At 59.7% G+C, this 18,751-nt stretch overlaps 3 protein-coding genes across 6 annotated transcripts; 2 read left to right on the forward strand and 1 right to left on the reverse strand.

The window, feature by feature from the left end:
- Window positions 1-545: 545 nt before the first annotated feature.
- Window positions 546-6,157, forward strand: CORO1B (coronin 1B). 3 transcript variants are annotated; one of them, XM_033205062.1, is made up of 12 exons: window positions 662-803; window positions 1,194-1,357; window positions 1,536-1,738; window positions 2,078-2,200; window positions 2,304-2,433; window positions 2,646-2,827; window positions 2,917-3,036; window positions 3,757-3,861; window positions 3,933-4,078; window positions 4,350-4,407; window positions 5,255-5,533; window positions 5,701-6,156. In XM_033205062.1, exons 3-12 carry the CDS (start codon window positions 1,538-1,540, stop codon window positions 5,824-5,826), a joined length of 1,470 nt encoding a protein of 489 aa, XP_033060953.1. In that variant the 5' UTR covers window positions 662-803; window positions 1,194-1,357; window positions 1,536-1,537; the 3' UTR covers window positions 5,827-6,156. The 3 variants fall into 3 exon arrangements, with proteins under 3 accessions (XP_033060952.1, XP_033060953.1, XP_033060954.1); XM_033205063.1 differs by having other exon boundaries at window positions 671-803; window positions 1,198-1,357; XM_033205061.1 differs by lacking the exon at window positions 1,194-1,357 and having other exon boundaries at window positions 546-803; window positions 5,701-6,157.
- A 284-nt stretch (window positions 6,158-6,441) lies between these two features.
- Window positions 6,442-8,679, forward strand: PTPRCAP (protein tyrosine phosphatase receptor type C associated protein). The gene is made up of 2 exons (XM_033205070.1): window positions 6,442-6,581; window positions 7,834-8,679. Exons 1-2 carry the CDS (start codon window positions 6,459-6,461, stop codon window positions 8,449-8,451), a joined length of 741 nt encoding a protein of 246 aa, XP_033060961.1. The 5' UTR covers window positions 6,442-6,458; the 3' UTR covers window positions 8,452-8,679.
- Window positions 8,680-8,785: 106 nt separating this feature from the next.
- Window positions 8,786-16,130, reverse strand: RPS6KB2 (ribosomal protein S6 kinase B2). Of its 2 annotated transcripts, XM_033205066.1 has the most exons (15): window positions 15,946-16,128; window positions 15,548-15,588; window positions 15,330-15,450; window positions 14,977-15,045; window positions 12,710-12,857; window positions 11,570-11,627; window positions 11,390-11,490; window positions 11,184-11,274; window positions 11,010-11,100; window positions 10,779-10,886; window positions 10,170-10,232; window positions 9,951-10,028; window positions 9,742-9,849; window positions 9,533-9,645; window positions 8,786-9,238 (listed from the first exon to the last, which is right to left on the reverse strand). In XM_033205066.1, the coding sequence occupies exons 1-15, from the start codon at window positions 16,027-16,029 to the stop codon at window positions 9,055-9,057; spliced, it is 1,458 nt and encodes a 485-aa protein (XP_033060957.1). In that variant the 5' UTR covers window positions 16,030-16,128; the 3' UTR covers window positions 8,786-9,054. The 2 variants fall into 2 exon arrangements, with proteins under 2 accessions (XP_033060957.1, XP_033060956.1); XM_033205065.1 differs by having other exon boundaries at window positions 10,779-11,100; window positions 15,946-16,130.
- Between the last annotated feature and the right edge of the window lie 2,621 nt (window positions 16,131-18,751).

The following is an 18,751-nucleotide window of genomic DNA, read 5'->3' on the forward strand; positions in this document are numbered from 1 at the left end:
AAAAAAAAAAAAAAACACCAGCCTGGGTGACAGAGCAAGAGACCCCATCTCCACAAAACGTAAAAGAAAACTTAGCCAGGCGTAGTAGTGTGTGTCTGGAGTCCCAGCCAATTGGGAGGTTGAGGCAGAAGGATCCCTTGAGCCTAGGAGGTCGAGGCTGCAGTGAGCCATGATCATGCCACTGCACTCCAGCCCGGGTGACACATTTTGTCTCAAAAAAAAACCACCCCAACACCTGCTGTTGTTGTCTTTACATTGTTAACCAAGAGCATGAACTTTTATAACTTAAAAAGAGTCACGTGAACATATCCACTGTCCGTGTAGATTCTACGTTTATTTGTTGGGGGCGGTAATGGGGCCCTTTGGAGGTGTGCGTTCGGTCGGGGGCCGGGAAGGCGGGGCCTCACGGAATCCTGGAGACTCCCGCGGATGCCACTGTGAGAAGCAGGACCGCGAAAGGGCCTTGCGTTCGCGGAAAGGCTGCACCCGCACCTGCGGCGCCTCTGCGGCGGCCGCCGTCGGCCCTGCCCCGCCCCCTTCTTCCCCAGGAGCTGCAGAGGGGGGCGCCCTACCGGGTCCTGGGGGCGGGGCTCCCTGGCCCCGCCCCCGGCGGCGCCGCTCAGCCTCCTGCCCCGCCCCTCCGCGCGTGACCTCGGCCCCGCCCCCGCGAGCCCCTGCCCCGTCCCCGCCCCCGCTCCCGGTCCCTCTGTCACTTCCTGAATCCCGCTTCCTGCTTCCCAGAGGCCGGGATCCGGAGCCGCCCGAAGCCGGTGCCGCAGCCCCCGGCTACCCCGGTGCCCCCGGTAAGAGCGGCAGGGCCGGGGCTGGGGGCGCGGGCGGGGGCTGGGCGGGGCTGCGGGGGCTAAGCGGGGATCGCGGGTCCCAGGAGCCTTTCCCCTCCCCTGCGCCCACTTTCAGTCCTACTCCCCTTGGCCGCCCATCCTCTCCTCTCCTGGGCGGGGGTCCCTGGAAGTTGGGCTCCTGGTTCACCCTGGACCCCGCTCCGAGGCCGCTCTGGGTTGCTTCGCGGCCGGCAGCTGCGTCCCGACCCCCGTCTCTTCCTGGGGGTCATGCCGGGGTTCCCTGGACATTCCCTAGGACTCAGAACTGGGGCCTCACTCGGCCCCACAGTAGAGAGACTTTTCCTGCCTCCTCTCTCCTTCCTCCCCATTACCCGGTCTCCAAATCTCTAGGCAGGAAGGAGGCTGCTCCCGACTGGCTGGGACAGAGCTTTCCAACTCCGGCACCTCCCACCTCCTGCCCCGCACACACACCAGAGCCTGCGTCCTGCAAAGCCCCTCAGCACTCAGCGGTGATCAGAGCCGGAGCATTTACCCCTCAGATCACTGCCTGCGGGGTGAGAGGCGGCCAGGCTCTGCACCTGTGACCCCATTCTGTAACTGGGGAAACTGAGACCCAGGAGGGTTATGGTGGCCAGGCCCCCGGTTGCCTCCTCTCGGCTCACGTTCAGCAGCCTAGGGAGGGCTGGAGTTGTTCGGATGCGCAGCGCTGACCCAGGCCTCTCTGTCCCGCAGACATGTCCTTCCGCAAAGTGGTCCGGCAGAGCAAATTCCGGCATGTGTTCGGGCAGCCGGTCAAGAACGACCAGTGCTATGAGGACATTCGCGTGTCCCGTGTTACCTGGGACAGCACCTTCTGCGCTGTCAACCCCAAGTTCCTGGCAGTGATTGTGGAGGCCAGTGGCGGGGGTGCCTTTCTGGTGCTCCCCCTAAGCAAGGTGGGTCCTGCCAGGGTTGGGGGAAGAGGAGGCACCTCGGCCACCCCTGCTGGGCCTTTCTGCGTACCTCAAATCCCTCATCTTGCCATTTCTCACACTGCTGGGCAGGCGTTATCACCCACATTTATTGCCCCAAGTGTTAGCAGAGATAGAGAGTGGCATGTTGCCATAGAGTCAGGATTAGAGGCAGCAAACATTTCCTGCTCACCTGGCGAGTGGGGCACAGTCACATCTGGGCCACCTGTGAGCCAGGACTTGCACGTCATTCCCAATCCATGGAAGGGAAGACCAAGACTCCGGGAGGGTTGAAGCTCCCTGACTGCCCCCTCGTGCCCACAGACGGGCCGCATTGACAAGGCCTACCCAACGGTGTGTGGGCACACGGGACCTGTCCTGGACATCGACTGGTGTCCCCACAATGATGAAGTCATAGCCAGCGGCTCGGAGGACTGCACGGTCATGGTGAGGCACAGGACTGGCTGGGCCAGGGTCTCGGGCGTGGCTCAAGGGGGCCAGCAGTAGGGCCATCAGAGGACTGAGCCCGGTGGCCCTGTCCCTACCACAGGTGTGGCAGATCCCAGAGAATGGGCTGACCTCCCCACTGACAGAGCCGGTGGTGGTACTGGAGGGGCACACCAAGCGAGTGGGCATCATCGCCTGGCACCCCACAGCTCGAAACGTGCTGCTTAGTGCAGGTCTGCACCGCCCCCCGTTTTGTCCCCCCACGGACCTCTCCATACATCCCAGCAGCCCCTCCAGGGCCCACCTGACAGATGGGAAAGCTGAGGCCCTCAGAGTTGGAGAGACCCAGTCTGTCCCAGGGTGGTGGGCAGAGTGGGCCTCGGCCTGGTGAGCTAATGGTCTCCTGCCACCCGCCTGGCCTGAGCTGACAGCCCTCACCTGCCAGGCTGTGACAACATGGTACTCATCTGGAACGTGGGCACAGCAGAGGAGCTGTACCGCCTGGACAGCCTGCACCCTGACCTTATCTACAACGTCAGCTGGAACCGCAATGGCAGCCTGTTTTGCTCAGCATGCAAGGACAAGAGCGTGCGCATCATCGACCCCCGTCGGGGCACCCTGATGGCAGTATGTGGCCTCAGAGGGCAAGGATGGCTGTGAATAGGCCCAGGGCCTTGAGCAGGGCACTGCACTGACCAGCCTGTCCCCCCCCACAGGAGCGGGAGAAGGCTCATGAGGGGGCCCGGCCCATGCGAGCCATCTTCCTGGCAGATGGCAAGGTGTTCACCACGGGCTTCAGCCGAATGAGTGAGCGGCAGCTGGCACTCTGGGACCCAGTGAGTGGCCAGCTTAAGGGGGCAAGCTTGAGACTTGGGCCCCACCCTGGAGAGCTCTGCCCTGGGCCAGGCAGGCATGGTTCACCCTGAAGAGGCCTGTGGTTCCTAGGTTCTCTACCTGGCACTTGAGGCTCTCAGGGCTGGGGACTGTCAGCCTTTCCTCTCCTGCCCCCCTGCTCGCCCAACTGCCCCGCCACTCCCCCATGGCCTCCCACTGCCTCCGTGTCTTTGCCCATGTTCATGCCAACGAAAGGGCCTTTCTTTCTCTTGGTTGCCTGTACCACCCACTGCCTGTGCAGGGCTCCCCACTCCTCCAGAAAGCCTCCTCCTCCAGCAAGCCTCCCGGCCCTGCCCTGAAGCGTCCCCTCCCCCAGCTCTCTCTGCTTCTGCACAGTGACCTCCAGGGCCCCTTGATCTGGGGCTGGTGCTGCTGGCACCCCAGGCTCCCCATGGTGGAGTATGTTTCAGCACTTGTTCAGTGGCCTGGGCATAGTCTTCAGGCCTGGAGGAAGCTGGAAAAGAGGGACCCTGGGAATAAAGTGGAGCCAGGAGGGCCAGGTGGGGGTCGTCATGTGGGAAAAGGCATAGAGGCAGCAGAGGGCCCACCTGCATTTAGGGGGCAGTGCTGGCTGGCCTTAGTGAGGCCAGCTAAGGACCGTCCTGGTTTGGGATTAGGGGGTGAGGAGGTTCTGCTTGGCCTGACTGCCCCCAATGTGCCAGGAAAACCTCGAGGAACCCATGGCCCTGCAGGAACTGGACTCGAGCAACGGGGCCCTGCTGCCCTTCTACGACCCTGACACCAATGTGGTCTACGTCTGCGGCAAGGTGGGGCTGGGCAGGGCTGGCGAGGGGCAGGGAAGAGGCGTGCCCGGGTGCTGAGCCCCCTCCCCACACAGGGCGACTCCAGCATCCGGTACTTTGAGATCACAGAGGAGCCCCCCTACATCCACTTCCTGAACACATTCACCAGCAAGGAGCCCCAGCGGGGCATGGGCAGCATGCCCAAGCGGGGCCTGGAGGTCAGCAAGTGCGAGATTGCCCGGTAAGAGGGCCCCGAGGCCACTCAGGGACAGGGGCATCCGAGGTAAGAGGTCAGGTCGCTGGAAGCTGCTCAGCAGCAGGTTGAAACCTTGGGCCAGGGAGGCCCGGTGGGCCATGGAACTGTCATGAGGCAGCCTGTGTGGGGGTCTAGCCGCCTTAGGGGTCAGCCTGTGGAGGTCCTGGGGTGAGGACTGGAAGTGGAGGATGCTGGGAGCCAGGAGAGCTGGCGGTGGGGGCAGGTTTCCACCCACGGCTGCTCCTCGCATCCCCAGGTTCTACAAACTTCATGAGCGCAAGTGTGAGCCCATCGTCATGACTGTGCCAAGGAAGGTGAGGCCACCTGTCCCTCTGCTCACTCGCCCCTTTCTCCAGCAGGCGGGCCATGCAGTTGTGACCAGGGCAAGGCCTGTGAATGGAACATGACCTAGTATGGTTTGTGGGCAGTGAGCTGGACAGATGCCAGCTTGCCCTTCCAGCCAGCTGTTGGGCTGTGCCAGTCAGGGGGCAAGGGGGGATGAGACACAGGGTGAGTGGGGGCCCTGCCCTGGACGAGCCACAGGAGAAGGATGCCAGGCAGTCAGGGAGGGAGTGGCAGCCAGAGATCTTCCTGAAGGAGGCAGTACCCATAGCACGGCTGGGGTGGCGCCATCCACTGGGGGCAGGCCAGGCAAAGGGCACGGTGGTGGGAATGGAGAGAGGAACACAGTCTGGCTGCAGTGGGGAATCCTATGAAGAGGGGACCGGGCCACATGTGGTTTGGCCTCAGATACCAAGAGCCTTGGACACGCTTCCATGATTCTCTGGCCAGCGTTTGCCGACTGCTCTTTCAACATGCCAGGCACATTTCGGGGAGTGAAGCTGAGAGCTGAGCTGATAGGGCCTGCTCCAGGAGCTCACAGTCCATGGACCCTAGAGTCTCACAAAGCCACACAATGGCCCCTGTGGCCTGCAGGGGAAGGTGGTGACAGGAGCCTTGCTCAGAAGGGTTGGAAAGCTTCAGAGGGAGCTGCTGGTGGCGTCCAGAAGGGAAGTGAAAGGCCAGAATGGAGCTTTCGAAAGGCCCCTTGGGGCCAGGCCATGGGAGAATGAGTTAACAGAGTGCAAGCCTGGAGGCCCAGGGATGAGGGGACCCTATGGGGCCTCGCAACTGATCCTGACGTCCCGGCCCCCTGCCCAGTCGGACCTCTTCCAGGATGATCTGTACCCTGACACAGCCGGGCCCGAGGCAGCCCTGGAGGCTGAGGAGTGGGTGAGCGGGCGGGACGCCGACCCGATCCTCATCTCGCTGCGGGAGGCCTACGTGCCCAGCAAGCAGCGGGACCTGAAGATTAGCCGGCGCAACGTGTTGTCTGACAGCCGGCCCGCTGCGGCCCTGGGCTCCTCCCGCCTGGGGACCCCTGCAGCCACCACCACTGCTGCTGATGCCACTCCCAGCGGCAGCCTGACCAGAGCCGGGGTATGCACCCGCAGGCAGGGGTGATGCTGGGAGCCCCTCCTGTGGCCCTGGCCTGCTGTGTGGGTCTGGGCCATTTGCTCTCCCTCTCTGGGGTAGTGGTGGGTTTGGGAGGGCTATGGCTTAGCAGCCCGACCACCACCCCCTACCCCCACTTCATGTCCCCACAGGAGGCTGGGAAGCTGGAGGAGGTGATGCAGGAGCTGCGGGCCCTGAGAGCGCTGGTCAAGGAGCAGGGGGAGCGCATCTGCCGCCTGGAGGAGCAGTTGGGCCGCATGGAGAACGGGGATGCGTAGGGCCACAGCCACGCGCCACCTTCATCTCCTCCTCCGCCCCCTTCCCACTCAGCTTCTGCCAGCGGGTCGCACCGGGCTGGCTGGCTGCCCAGGGCCTCCGAGGCAGCGCAGGGGTCGGTTCCCACCCTGACCTGTCCCGGGCCCAGGCTGAAGCCACCACCCAGCTTTCTTCACTGTTCCTGTGGAGGATTTCCATGCCCAGGCGAGCTCCTCCTCCTCTGGGCAGGGACCATCTCCCCGACCACTGCCCAGCCCTCTGCTCCCTCCCCAGAGGAGGTGGGAAGGTGGGCTCTATATTTTCATTCCAAATAAAATTCTCTTTCTAAAAGCCGGGCTGACCTGCCGCTGCAAGGGTGGGGCTGAGAAGTCTGGAAACCTGGAGACAGATGATGTCGCAGGAGTCACACATGTGCAGGTGTGGGGGCAGTGAGCAGCCCCATAGACATTGCTCCCCTGGATTGTCAGGGAAACTGAGGCAGAGGACCTGGGCACACATGCAAGGCTGCATCCAGCTTTAAGTTGGTGCTGCTTCTCCCTTGGAGGACAGGCCCGGCAGCCCAGCCTCCTCCAGGGAGACCGGGGAGGGTCTGGTGTGGACCAGGGGTCCTGCAGCAGGGAGGGGCAGATGGGGTATGTGGGCAGGAAGCGGAAGCCAGGGCCACCCTTCACGGCAGACGAGCACTGAGCTCACTTCTCGCTCAACACAGCCACAGCTGGAGGTGGGTGCCCGGCGCGGAGGGGCCTGTGGACCAATGGTGAGCCTCGGAACCCCTGGGTTCTTGGGATGGGGGCCATAGGCGGTCGGGGCTGGACTGTCTGGGCCGGTGGAGCTGAGGAGGGCCCCACACTGGCTCCGGGGAAGAGGTGAGACCTAAGAGAAGTATGGCAGAGGCTGGACCTTTCTCTCACCTGAGCTGGGCTCTCTGGGACTCCTGGCATGGCCCCTGGCACCCCACACTGGACCAGGCCCCCCTCAGGAGCCCTGGGAAGGCCCTCACCTGGTCTTCCTGTGAGCGGGAACTTGCATTCCTGGAACCTGGGTGGACAGCCTGGGGTGCTGGGGGAGGCTGGCTGCACCTCAACACCCCTCCCCCGACACCCCCCACTTAGCCTGTTCCAACCGCAGACTTCCTCTGGCAGCTGCGCCCGCCTCCCCCAGCCCCCGGCCCTGCACGCCTGGGGCCCTCAGGGACTGCGAGTGGAACGGAAACCCTGCAGCTGGGGCAGCCCCGTGGTGGGGAGGGAGGAAGAGGGGCCTCACGGACCCCTGCTTGGGGACCTGGCCAAGCAGAAGATGAGCAGTTGCCTCGGGGTGGGTCCAGGCCCAGGCCCCTCCATCCTCCATCCTCCATCCCAGGCCTCAGGGAGAGCCAGCCCTGACACCAGCTAGCAACCTCTTTCCCTCCCTCCCATCTCCTCCCCCACCCACCCAGGCAGCCTAGACACGTTTAACCCATGCTTACTGACTACTTACTAACATGCTTGACCCAGAAAGCCCCCTTCTCCTAGCAGCTTATTGTGGGGGGTAGATAATAGACATAAAAAATGAGTACAATTATCTCCTGATTAGGTGGCATTCGAGGAAAAAGGCACTGAGTGCTGGGGTGGGCTGCAGTTATAGACATCAGGGTAGAGGTTAAGGTCAGGTTCAGCCTCACTGGGGTGACCTTTGAGCACGGTGAGCAGGCCATGCAGCCTGGGGAAGGGGAGGGTGGGAGGAGGTGGAGCTTTCCGGGCACAGGGAACAGCCAGTGCGAAGGCCATAGGTAGGTGGCTGTATGCAGCAGTTGGGGGAGGTGAGTGGTAGGGAGAAGGTTGGAGGAATGGGGGCTGATCTCACAGGGCCAGAGCCTGGTTGACCAAATAAGGCCTTGGTCTTCTCTGCTTGGCTGTCCCAAGAGGATCCCAAAGAGAAAAAAAGGAAAGTGGTCTTGATCACCCAGCCTGCCCCGCACCAGGCCCCACCCCAGGTGCTGAGCCCTCTGAGCCCCTGCCTGTCTCCCACAGGCTCTGCCCTGCACCCTAGGGCTCGGGATGCTGCTGGCCCTGCCAGGGGCCTTGGGCTCGGGTGGCAGTGCGGAGGACAGCGTGGGCTCCAGCTCTGTCACCGTTGTCCTGCTGCTGCTGCTGCTCTTGCTGCTGGTCACTGGCCTGGCACTGGCCTGGCGCCGCCTCAGCCGTGACTCGGGGGGCTACTACCACCCAGCCCGCCTGGGTGCCGCGCTGTGGGGCCGCACACGGCGCTTGCTCTGGGCCAGCCCCCCGGGCCGCTGGCTGCAGGCCCGAGCTGAGCTGGGGTCCCCAGACAATGACCTTGAGCGACAGGAGGATGAGCAAGATGCAGACTATGACCACGTCACGGATGGTGGCCTGCAGGCTGACCCCGGGGAAGGCGAGCAGCTATGTGGAGAGGCGTCCAGCCCAGAGCAAGTCCCTGTGCGGGCTGAGGAAGCCAGAGACAGTGACACGGAGGGTGACCTGGTCCTTGGCTCCCCAGGAGCAGCAAGCGCAGGGGGCAGTGCTGAGGCCCTGCTGAGTGACCTGCACGCCTTTGCTGGTAGCGCGGCCTGGGACGACAGCGCCAGGGCAGCTGGGGGCCAGGGCCTCCATGTCACCGCACTGTAGCGGCTGGTCTTGGTGTCCCATCTCTGCCACGGCCACTCACTCCCTGTGCCTCTGCTTCCCAAGATGCCATGGCTGGACTGGACCCCCACCCCACATGACCACACCTCAGACTGTCACCCCCCACCAGTTCCCAAGTCCACGTGTACCCCCCTCACCACGGGAAGGGCCCCACCCCCACTGCCACAGGCATCAGGCAACCGTTTGAAATAAAACTCCTCCAGCCTGTGACCCTGTGGTCCTACAGAGACCCCTCCCTCCCGGACCAGGGATTCCCCCTAGCACAATGCCACCCACCCCTGCCCCAGGCGTGCAGCGCAAAGAGTCAGGTCAGCGCCATGATTCAGCCCTTTAATCTTCCGCAGGAGCAGCCAGCTGAGCGCGGGGCATGGTGGGCGGCAGGGCCCTGGCCCCAGCAGTCGTAGCCTGGAGCCCTCCGTGCCCATGATGCAGGGGCACAGCTGCCCCAGCAGACACACACTTCCACACGCACTCGCACCCCACTCCCAGACACACCCCCAGGTCTCTGAAACTGGCCCAGGGTCCTGCTGCCCTCACAGCCGCGGGGATAGGGCTCAAGGGCTGCCCTCCACCCCACCCAGCTTCCTAGCGTCCTGGACGCCCACGGCCCCTCTTGGACTTCTTGGTCCCTGACGGGGGACGGATGGGGAGAGGGGCGGTGATCGAGGGTGGCGGTGGCGGTGGCAGGAGTGGAGGTAGAGGTGGCTCCACGGGCTCCGGCAGGCTGGGGCTGGGCCGAAACCCCTCAAAGGGGGAGAACTTGAGGGGGCTGCAGGGGAAACCAAGGCAGAGTAAGAGCCTCCTAGGCCCTGCCAGGGCCTGCCAGCACTCGATCAGGGAAGGCAGACTTTCCCACCTGCCCAGGCACACAGGCCGTGGGCTCCACAAACTCCCACCTAGGCAGCCTGGCCACAAGGGGGATAGGGACTGAGGTCCCCATGGCAGACACAGCAACCTAAGCCAACACTGGCTGACAGACGTGGCCAAAGCACCCAAGGCTGGAGCTGGCGTCCTGCCTGCTAGTGTCCCTACCCCAGCCACACATCCCCACATCCCTCAGTACCTGATGGGGGCCCGGGGGCTACTATTGAGGCGCCTGGGTGAGCGCAGCTTTGGCTGGAAGGAGAAGCCCTCCTTGATACTGTCCAGGACAGACGGCGCCACGTACGTGAAGCCCTGGGGGCAGAGGCAGGGCCATGTGACACTCAGTAACTTCCATCCTTAGCCACCATCCCTGCCCTGGTCCCACAGTCCCCAGGCCCCCGCACTCACCAGGAAGGCCTGGTTGGCACTCTCGCTGAGGGCCGTGTCATCGGGACTGTCCACCGGCGTCTGCCGTGTGAAGCGGGTATCAAACTGGCTCACGTCCTCCTCTGACTGCTGTGGGCCGACCAGAGAGGGGAGGAGTCAGAGGGCACCAAGATGCGGGTTCTCCACTTGCCACCCGCCACTGGCCACCGGCCACTGGGCCTGCTGCTCACCAGACAGGGCCTGAAAGGGGGGTCCACATGCCGGGCCAGAAGGTCGTCCCAATTCATGTGCCGGAAAAAGGGATGCCTCTGTGGGTAGAGAATACCCCAAACCCACTAACAGCTCACCCTGCTTGCCCCCTTGGTCACTCCCTCTGCCCTGGGGCCCTGCCCCCGTTGCCCGCACCCTTGGAGACTCAGCCCTACCCCTGGTGGTGGTCCCAAACCCACCTGCACATCAGTAGCATCCCCTGGACCACCCCCAATCCTCTGGCTGGGATTCCGTTTCAGAAACTGCGGGACCAGGAAAGAGGGTGAGGGCCTGGGCAGGTACTGTTCCTGTGTCCCCACGTCCCAGGGCTAGCTGGAGTGGGGGTCAGGTGACATGGGAGAGAATGCCTTTGGGTGTGGTTCCCACCTATGGATACCCTGGGGACTTTCCAGTTTTGGTCAGTGGAGCCACCTTCTCCACAAAGGCTTTGCAGAGGCTCCTGGGCCCTGGCATTGCCCCAAGGCGCTTTGGTGAGGCGCCAACTCCCCATGTGGCTGCCCGGCCTCCCCCTAACACCTCTGATGCTCGCCTTTGATGGAAGTGTGGCCAGCTCATCACAAGCATGTCCCCGGTTAGGACTCAGCCTAAGGTCTGGGCTAGGGCAGCAGCTGGTCTGGGACAGAGCTGAGACCTGGGCTGAATCCCCGGCTTCAAGGGAGGAGCTCCTTTTACTCCCAGAGGCAAACGCACAGGCCAGGGTGGCCCTGGCTTCCCCACAGCCCAGAGAGACTCAAGAACACATGCTGAGTGGCTGGCAGGGCCCCAGAGAAGAGAGAAAGGAGTCCCACCTTTTTGACAAGGTCCCGGGCATCTGGGGTGAGGTAGGGGGGCAGCGCTAGCTTGCCCTTGATGATCTTATCCATGGTTTTCTTCCGGTTCTCTGCAGTGAAGGGGGGCTGGAGGAGGAGGAAGGTGAGAGGAGCCTTGTGGGCCTCCCACCAGGCCCTGCCCTTGCCCCAGTAGGGGGGCTCCTCCCACCCCTGCCCCTGCCCCTCCTCCTCCCAGGGGGCTGGACTTGCCGATCCAGTGAGCATGTCGTACATCAGGGCCCCCAGGCTCCACCAGTCCACAGCCCGGTTGTGGCCACTGCGCACCAGAATCTCAGGGGCCCTGGGGTCCAGGTGGAACTGTCAGTCAGACCATGCCCCTTCGGGCTGTCCTCCCGACCCCTGGGCCAGCCAGGTGCCACTTACATGTACTCAATGGTGCCGCAGAAGGTGTGAGTGACAGCGCCCTCATGGATCGACTCCTTGCAGAGTCCAAAGTCAGTCAGTTTGATGTGGCCTGAGGAAGAGTGTTGGAGAGGCATGACCAGAGGCCCCCCCCCACCCACAGAGCTTCTCGGCAATCCCCACAGATTGCAGACCCCGCCTGCAGCTGCCCGTGCACACATGCGCACCCTGGCTGCTGAGCATGATGTTCTCGGGCTTGAGGTCCCGGTAGATGATGCCCTGGGAGTGGAGATGGCCCAGGGCCAGCGTGACCTCGGCCAGGTAGAAGCTGCAGAAACAAGACAGGGTGAAGACGGGAGTAGGGCAGGGACCTGGCGGCCTCAGGAAAGTGGAGGAGTAACACCCACCAGGCTGTATCTTCCAGGAAGATGCCCTCTCGCTCCAGATGCATGAAGAGCTCGCCACCTGCCACACAAACACGTCAGCAGCCAGATGCTGGGTCCAAGTCCCTTTACACTTTCTGAGTCTTTATTTCTTCTTGGGGAAAGTGGGGCTCATAATTCCTGCCCTACCTGCCTCACAGAGCTGCCGTGGGGATTCAATTCAATTCAGCAAACATCTACCGACGCCTACTCGGTGCCTGGCCCTGTGCTGGGTGAAGCTGGGGACAGGATGAAGAGACCCAGCCACTGCCCTCAGGACGCTCAGTCTACTGGGGAGACAGACATGTACATGACGGCTCCAATATGCCAGGCCCAGGCCACAGCTCCAAGAGCGTAGCCCAAAAGATCTCGCAGAGGAGACAGGGAAGACAGAGTGAATCCCAACACAATAGAACAGAGAAAGTGCAGTTTGCTGGGACTTTAAGGGGATGCTGAGATGGACGGAGCGAATGTAGAGCATGGAGGCAGAAGCTCGCAGGGTTCATCTGGCCCAAACGAGGGAAAGGCAGGCCAAGACTGCTCACAGCCAGCAGGGGTCAGCCGGCCTAGGGGTGAGGCTTGATCTGGGCAGCAAGCCACAGGACTGAATAGAAGGTCCGGGAGCAGCCCCAGGCTCTACGACCTCAACAGTCGGCAGAGGAGACACTAGAAAGCAGGTGAGCAGGAGGCCTCAGCCCAGTTAGAAAAGTGCTCTGACCAACCCACCAGGCCCCTGAGAGTGGACGGATAGAGTAGGACGCTACAGTGAATGAACCAGTTGGACTGGGGACTCGACAGGATGCAGGGCACACAGGAGAGAACAAGAAGACAGGGAGGGGAGTAGGAAAAGACACAGCCATGCTCTGGACTTCTACCCAAATTCCCACCATGCCCATCCACTCCCAACACACGTGAGGGACACAGTAGGTGCTGGACAGACGTTTGCTGAATGAATGAATGAATGAATGATGGGACAGATGCACGGATGGATGGGTGGATGGGTAGGACAGAGTGGGGGCCCCTAGCCAACCCCCACAGACTCATCTCTCAAGAGCTTCCCCCCAGAGCTTCCTATGCTGGCTCCCTGCCCCCGCCACACACCCCTGCCTGGGCCCGCACTCATACCACTGAGGCACTCAAGGATGAGGTAGAGTTTGCCACCAGTCTGGAAGGCATAGGCCAGTTCCACAATAAAGGGGTGCTTCACAGACTCTAGAATGTTCCGCTCAGCCCGTGTGTGTGCTGTGTCCTTGGCGTTGCGCACAATTTTGGCCTGGAGACACAGGAATTGGTTAGAAACTAGGGCATCCAGGCCGGGCACGGTGGCTCACACCTGTAATCCCAGCACTCTGGGAGGCCGAGGCAGGCAGATCACCTGAAGTCAGGAGTTTGAGACCAGTCTGGCCAACATGACAAAACCCCGTCTCTACTAAAAATAGAAAAATTAGCTGGGTATGATGGTACATGCCTGTAATCCCAGCTACTCAGGAGGCTGAGGCAGGAGAATTGCTTGAACCCAGCGGCAGAGGTTGCAGTGAGCTAAGATCACGCCACTGCACTCCAGCCTGGGTGTGAGTGATGGCGCACTCATGGATCGACTCCTTGCAGAGTCCAAAGTCAGTCAGTTTGATGTGGTTGAGTCTGCCTCAAAAAAAAAGAAAAAAAAAAGGCTGGGCGCAGTGGCTCAAGCCTGTAATCCCAGCACTTTGGGAGGCCGAGACAGGCAGATCACGAGGTCAGGAAATCGAGACCATCCTGGCTAACACAGTGAAACCCCATCTCTACTAAAAAATACAAAAAATTAGCCAGGTGAGGTGGCGGGCGCCTGTAGTCCCAGCTACTCGGGAGGCTGAGGCAGGAGAATGGCGTAAACCCGGGAGGCGGAGCTTGCAGTGAGCTGAGATCAGGTCACTGCACTCCAGCCCGGGCGACAGAGCGAGACTCCGTCTCAAAAAAAAAAAAAAACTGGGGGCATCCAGAGCTCCTCAGACCATCCACCTGTTACCTGCTGCCATGCTCTGTCACTCCATTGTATTTCTCCATAATTCTGCTGCTGTCAGCCATCATCATTTCCAGGGATGGGTTTATTCTCTAACACAGGGTTTCTCAACCTGGGCACTACTGACACTTGGGACCAGGTCATTCTTTGTTGTGGGAGGCTGCCCTGTGCACCATGGGACGTTCGGCAGCACCCCTGGCCTCTACCCACCAGGTACCAGTAACACTCCTCTCTGGCCTTGACAATCAAAAATGTGTCCATGCCAGGCACAGTGGCTCACACCTGTAATCCCAGCACTTTGGCAGGCTGAGGCGGGCGAATCACCTGAGGGCAAGAGTTCAAGACCAGACTGACCAACATGGTGAAACCCCGTCTCCACTAAAAAGTACAAAAACTAGGCCAGGCACAGTGGTTCATGACTATAATCCCAGCACTTTGGGAGGCCGAGCTGGGTGGATCACCTGAGGTTAGGAGTTCAAGACCAGCCTGGCCAACATGGCAAAAACCCATCTCTACTAAAAATACAAAAAAATTAGCCAGGTGTGGTGGTTCATGCCTGTAATCCCAGCTACTCGGGAGGCTGAGGCAGGAGAATCACTTCAACCTGGGAGGTGGAGGTTGCAGTGAGCTGAGATCGCACCACTGCACTCCAGCCTGGGTGACAGAGTGAGACTCCATATCAAAATAAATAAGTAAATAAATAAAAAGACAAAGATTAGCCAGGTGTGGCGGCACACGCCTATAATCCCAGCTACTTGGGAGGCTGAGGTAAGACAAATCCTTGAACCCGGGAGGCAGAGGTTGCAGTGAGCAGAGAGTGCACTACTGCACTTCAGTCTGGGCAACAAAGAGAGACTCCATCCCAAAAAAAAAAAAAAAGGCTAGGCGCGGTGGCTTATGCCTGTGATCCCAGCTCCCAGCACTTTGGAGGCCAAGGCGGGCGGATCACCTGAGATTAGGAGTTAGAGACCAGCCTGGTGAAACCCCGCCTCTACAAAAAATACAAAAATTAGCTGGGTGTGGTGGCAGGCACCTGTAATCTCAGCTACTCCGGAGGCTAAGGCACAAGAATCACTTGAACCTGGGAGCCGGAGGTGGCAGTGATCCAAGATCACACCACTGCAATCCAACCTGGGTGACAGAGCAAAACTCCTTCTCAAAACAAGGAAAAAAAAAAAAGTGTACAGACATGTTGTCAAATGTCTGCTGGGAGTCAAAATTGCTCCCATTGAGAATTACTGCAAGACAATACACATCACAACAGACAATAAACCAGTAAATGCCAAAGACAGGGCCCCTCCTCCACTGTGTTCCCTGCTGTCTTCCCAAAGCCTGGTACAGCACGTTGGGAATGGCAGTCACACAGTATTCCTTGGCTGAACAAGTGACTCACCTTCCTTAGGACTTTCATGGCATATATTTTGCCCAAGTTGGTGCCTTGCACCTTTCGCACCTGGAACACCTGTAGGGCAGGGGAGACAGGATCAACTTCCCTCTCCACATCCTATCTTCAAGAAGCCCCACCCTAAGCTCTGGCTTTGGGACCAGGAGGCCTAGGCCCTGCCAAGGGTGGGGCAGTGAAGATTTCAAGTCCGATTGGAGAGGATTTGGCCTTCCCTCCTTTATGTTTCTGGTTCTGAATCCCATTAGAAGCCCTGCTGATTCACAAGTCTAATTTGTTTTGAGAACCCTTTGCTGCCTTCGGATGGAGGCTGTGAGGCAGGAGGAGGGTGCGCCCGCCCCTACCTTGCCATAGCCCCCCTTGCCCAGCACACGCAGCAGCTCAAAGCAGTGGGGCCCGATGCGCTCTGGGCAGAGGTTCACGCTGGTCTCAGTCAGCTCCACCTCTTCATAGTGTCCCACAGGCCTACAGACACAAGGAGTTAATGAGGACAAGGCTCTAGTGCTCCCCAGTTCCCCTTCCCCACTCCATTCCCTCCTCCCCCAACACGACCCTCACTCACTCCAGGCCAGCTGCCCTCAACTCGGCAAGGGGACACACGTCCTGTGAGAACCGAGGGGTAAGAGTCAAGGAAGGTGCCAGGATACCTCCCCGCTCCCGCTCAGGTTGGACTGCTTGGCCCAGGAGAGAAGGGTGTCAGGGATGGCAGCTGGCAGGGGATGTGCAAGAACTGGGAAAAAGTCGAGGGGAGGAAAAGGAGAATCGGGGGAAAAGGCTGGGGTTCTGGAATAGAGGTCGGGGTGAGGGTGGGATCAGAGCTTAATAGAGGCCGGGATCTGAGAAGGATCTGGGTCTGCAAAGGGTCGGAGCCCGCTCCGGGCGTGCGGAGCCGCCGCTCGGTTCGCGGCTGGGTGACAGGACCGGCTCCAGGATCCAGTAGAGCCAGGGTGGGGCACTCACCGCGGAGCTGAGCTCTGGCTCGCCCTCGCCCTCGCCCTCGCTGCCTTCCTCCGTCTCCAAATCCAAATCAAACACGGCCGCCATGGAGGCGCCGGCCCCGCGGGCCCCTCGGCCCGTACCTGGCCGCGCACCGACTGACAGTCCCGGACCTAAACATCATCTCTCCGCGACGGCGGCCGCGCGCGCCGATGACGCAAGGGGTCTTGCTCCCCCTCCGCAAAATCGCTTAGCCTGGTGGGGAACAAAGATGGCGTCCGTCGCAGGGCCTCTCGGGAATTGTAGTCCCAGAGTAGCTAGGCGCCCAGCCTTCAGCCTCCGGAATCCTCTCGGCAGGACCCTCGGTCTTCCCAGCACGGCTCTCTGGGAGCCCGTTTTGGTTCTACGGAGAGTTTTGAGTTTGGATGGGGCAGGGTCGGAAGTGTATGCAGGTGTGAATGTAAATGCAATCCCCAGCCCTGTTGGAGCCGGGTACTGCCAGGCCGGCTGCGTGATGAAAGGCAGGTCGCGTTGCTTTCCGTTCGCTTCTGAAAGGGAGACACTGGCATCAGGGTCTCCTCAAAGTGCCTCTGGCTTGAGGACCCTGCAGATCGGAGCATTTACTGAGTGGCTAGCTCACTGCCAGGTTATGTTGCCAGGTTCCCGCCTTAAATAGGGTTTGGGGGTCAGTGATACACCTGTAAATATGATATTTTGTTGGCGTTTACTCCCTCGTCAGTTTAAGCACATTTAGGCACCTGGTACAGAATAGACACTTCAAAAAACGTTGTTGAGGCTGGACACGATGCCTCACGCCTGTAATCGTAACACTTTGGGAAGCCAAGTCGGGAGGATCACTTGAGGCCAGGAGTTCAAGGTCACAGTGAGCTATGATGGTGCCACCGCACTCCAGGCTGGGTGACAGAGTGAGATCCTGTCTCAAAAAAACAAACAGGTCGGAGGCGGTGGCTCACACCTGTAATCTCAACACTTTGGGAGGCTGAGGTGGGTGGATCACTTGAGGCCAGGAGTTGATGAAACTCTGCCTCTACTATAAATACAAAAATTAGACAGGCGTGGTGGCACGCACCTGTACTCCCAGCTACCGAAGAGGCTGAGGTAGGAGAATCGCTTGAACCCGGGCAGCGGAGGTTGCAGTGAGCCAATATCGCGCCATTGCACTCCAGCCTGGGTGACAGAGTGAGACCAAGTCTCAAAACAAATAAAACCCCAAAACTTGGCCGGGCACGGTGGCTCGGACCAGCTTGACCAACATGGAGAAACCGTGTCTCCACTAAAAACACAAAATTAGCGGGGCATGGTGGTGCATGCCTGTAATCCCAGCTACTCAGGAAGGCTGAGGCAGGCGAATTGCTTGAACCTGGAAAGTGGAGGTTGCAGTGAGCAAACATCACGCCATTGTAGTCCAGCCTGGACAACAAGAGTGAAACTTTGTCTCAAAAAAAAAAAACAAACTAAAAGAAAAAAAACCAAAAAAACCAAAACTTTACTGTTTTTTTCTTTTGTTTAGTTTTTCAGACAGGATCTTATGCTGTCACCCAGGCTGGAGTGCAGTGACAAGATCATGGCTTATTGCAGCCTTGACTTCTTGGGCTCCAGTGATTCTCCCACCACAAATCCCAAGTAGCTAGAACGACAGGCACATGCCACCAAACCCAAACACCCGGCTGATTTTTTTTTCTGTTTTATTTTCCTTTCTTTCTTTCTTTTTTCTTTTCTTTTTAAGATAAGAGAGGAGGTCTTGTTTTGTTGCCCAGGAGGCTGGTCTTGAACTCCTGGACTCAAGTGATCCTCCTACCTTGGCCTCCCAAAGTGCTGTGATTACAAGCATGAGCCAGTGCACCCAGCAAAAAACAAAAACTCCGCTGACAGAATGAACACAGGCCAGGCAGAGTCGCTCATGCCTGCAATCCCAGCACTTTGTGAGGCTGAGGCGGGCAGATCACTTGAGGTCAGGAGTTCGAGACCAGCCTGACCAACATGGTGAAACTCCGTCTCTATTATATATACAAAAATTAGCCAGGTGTGGTGGTACATGCCTATAATCCCAGCTACTTGGGAGGCTGAGGCAGGAGAATCGCTTGAACCTGGGAGGCAGAGGTTGCAGTGAGCCAAGATCACGCCACTGCACTACAGCCTGGGCAACAGAGTAAGACTCCGTCGAAAAGAAAAGAAAAGAGAAAAGAAAAGAAAAGAGAAAAAGAAAGAAAGAACACGCTCAACACAGCAAATCTGGTCTGTGACACGTGGTCTATGACTTTAGATTGAGTATGGATTTGGCAGGGTGCAGTGGTTCACACCTGCAATCCCAGCACTTTGGGAGGTTGAGGTGGGTGGATCACTTGAGGTCAGGAGTTCGAGACTAGTCTGGCCAACATGATGAAACCCCATCTCTACTAAAAACCCAAAAATTGGCCGGGCGCGGTGGCTCAAGCCTGTAATCCCAGCACTTTGGGAGGCCGAGACGGGCGGATCACGAGGTCAGGAGATCCAGACCATCCTGGCTAACATGGTGAAACCCCGTCTCTACTAAAAAAATACAAAAATCTAGCCGGGCAAGGTGGCGGGTGCCTGTAGTCCCAGGTACTCGGGAGGCTGAGGCGGGAGAATGGCGTAAACCCGGGAGGCGGAGCTTGCAGTGAGCTGAGATCCGGCCACTGCACTCCAGCCTGGGCGACAGAGCCAGACTCTGTCTCAAAAAAAAAAAAAAAAAAAACCCAAAAATTAGCCGGGTCTGGTGGTGGGCGCCTGTAATCCCAGCTACTTGGGAGGCTGAGGCAGGAGAATCACTTGAACCTGGAGGCAGAGG

This window comes from Trachypithecus francoisi, unplaced genomic scaffold (genome assembly GCF_009764315.1).
Source record: "Trachypithecus francoisi isolate TF-2019V2 unplaced genomic scaffold, Tfra_2.0 Lachesis_group8, whole genome shotgun sequence".
NCBI classification, from domain to species: Eukaryota; Metazoa; Chordata; class Mammalia; order Primates; family Cercopithecidae; genus Trachypithecus; species Trachypithecus francoisi.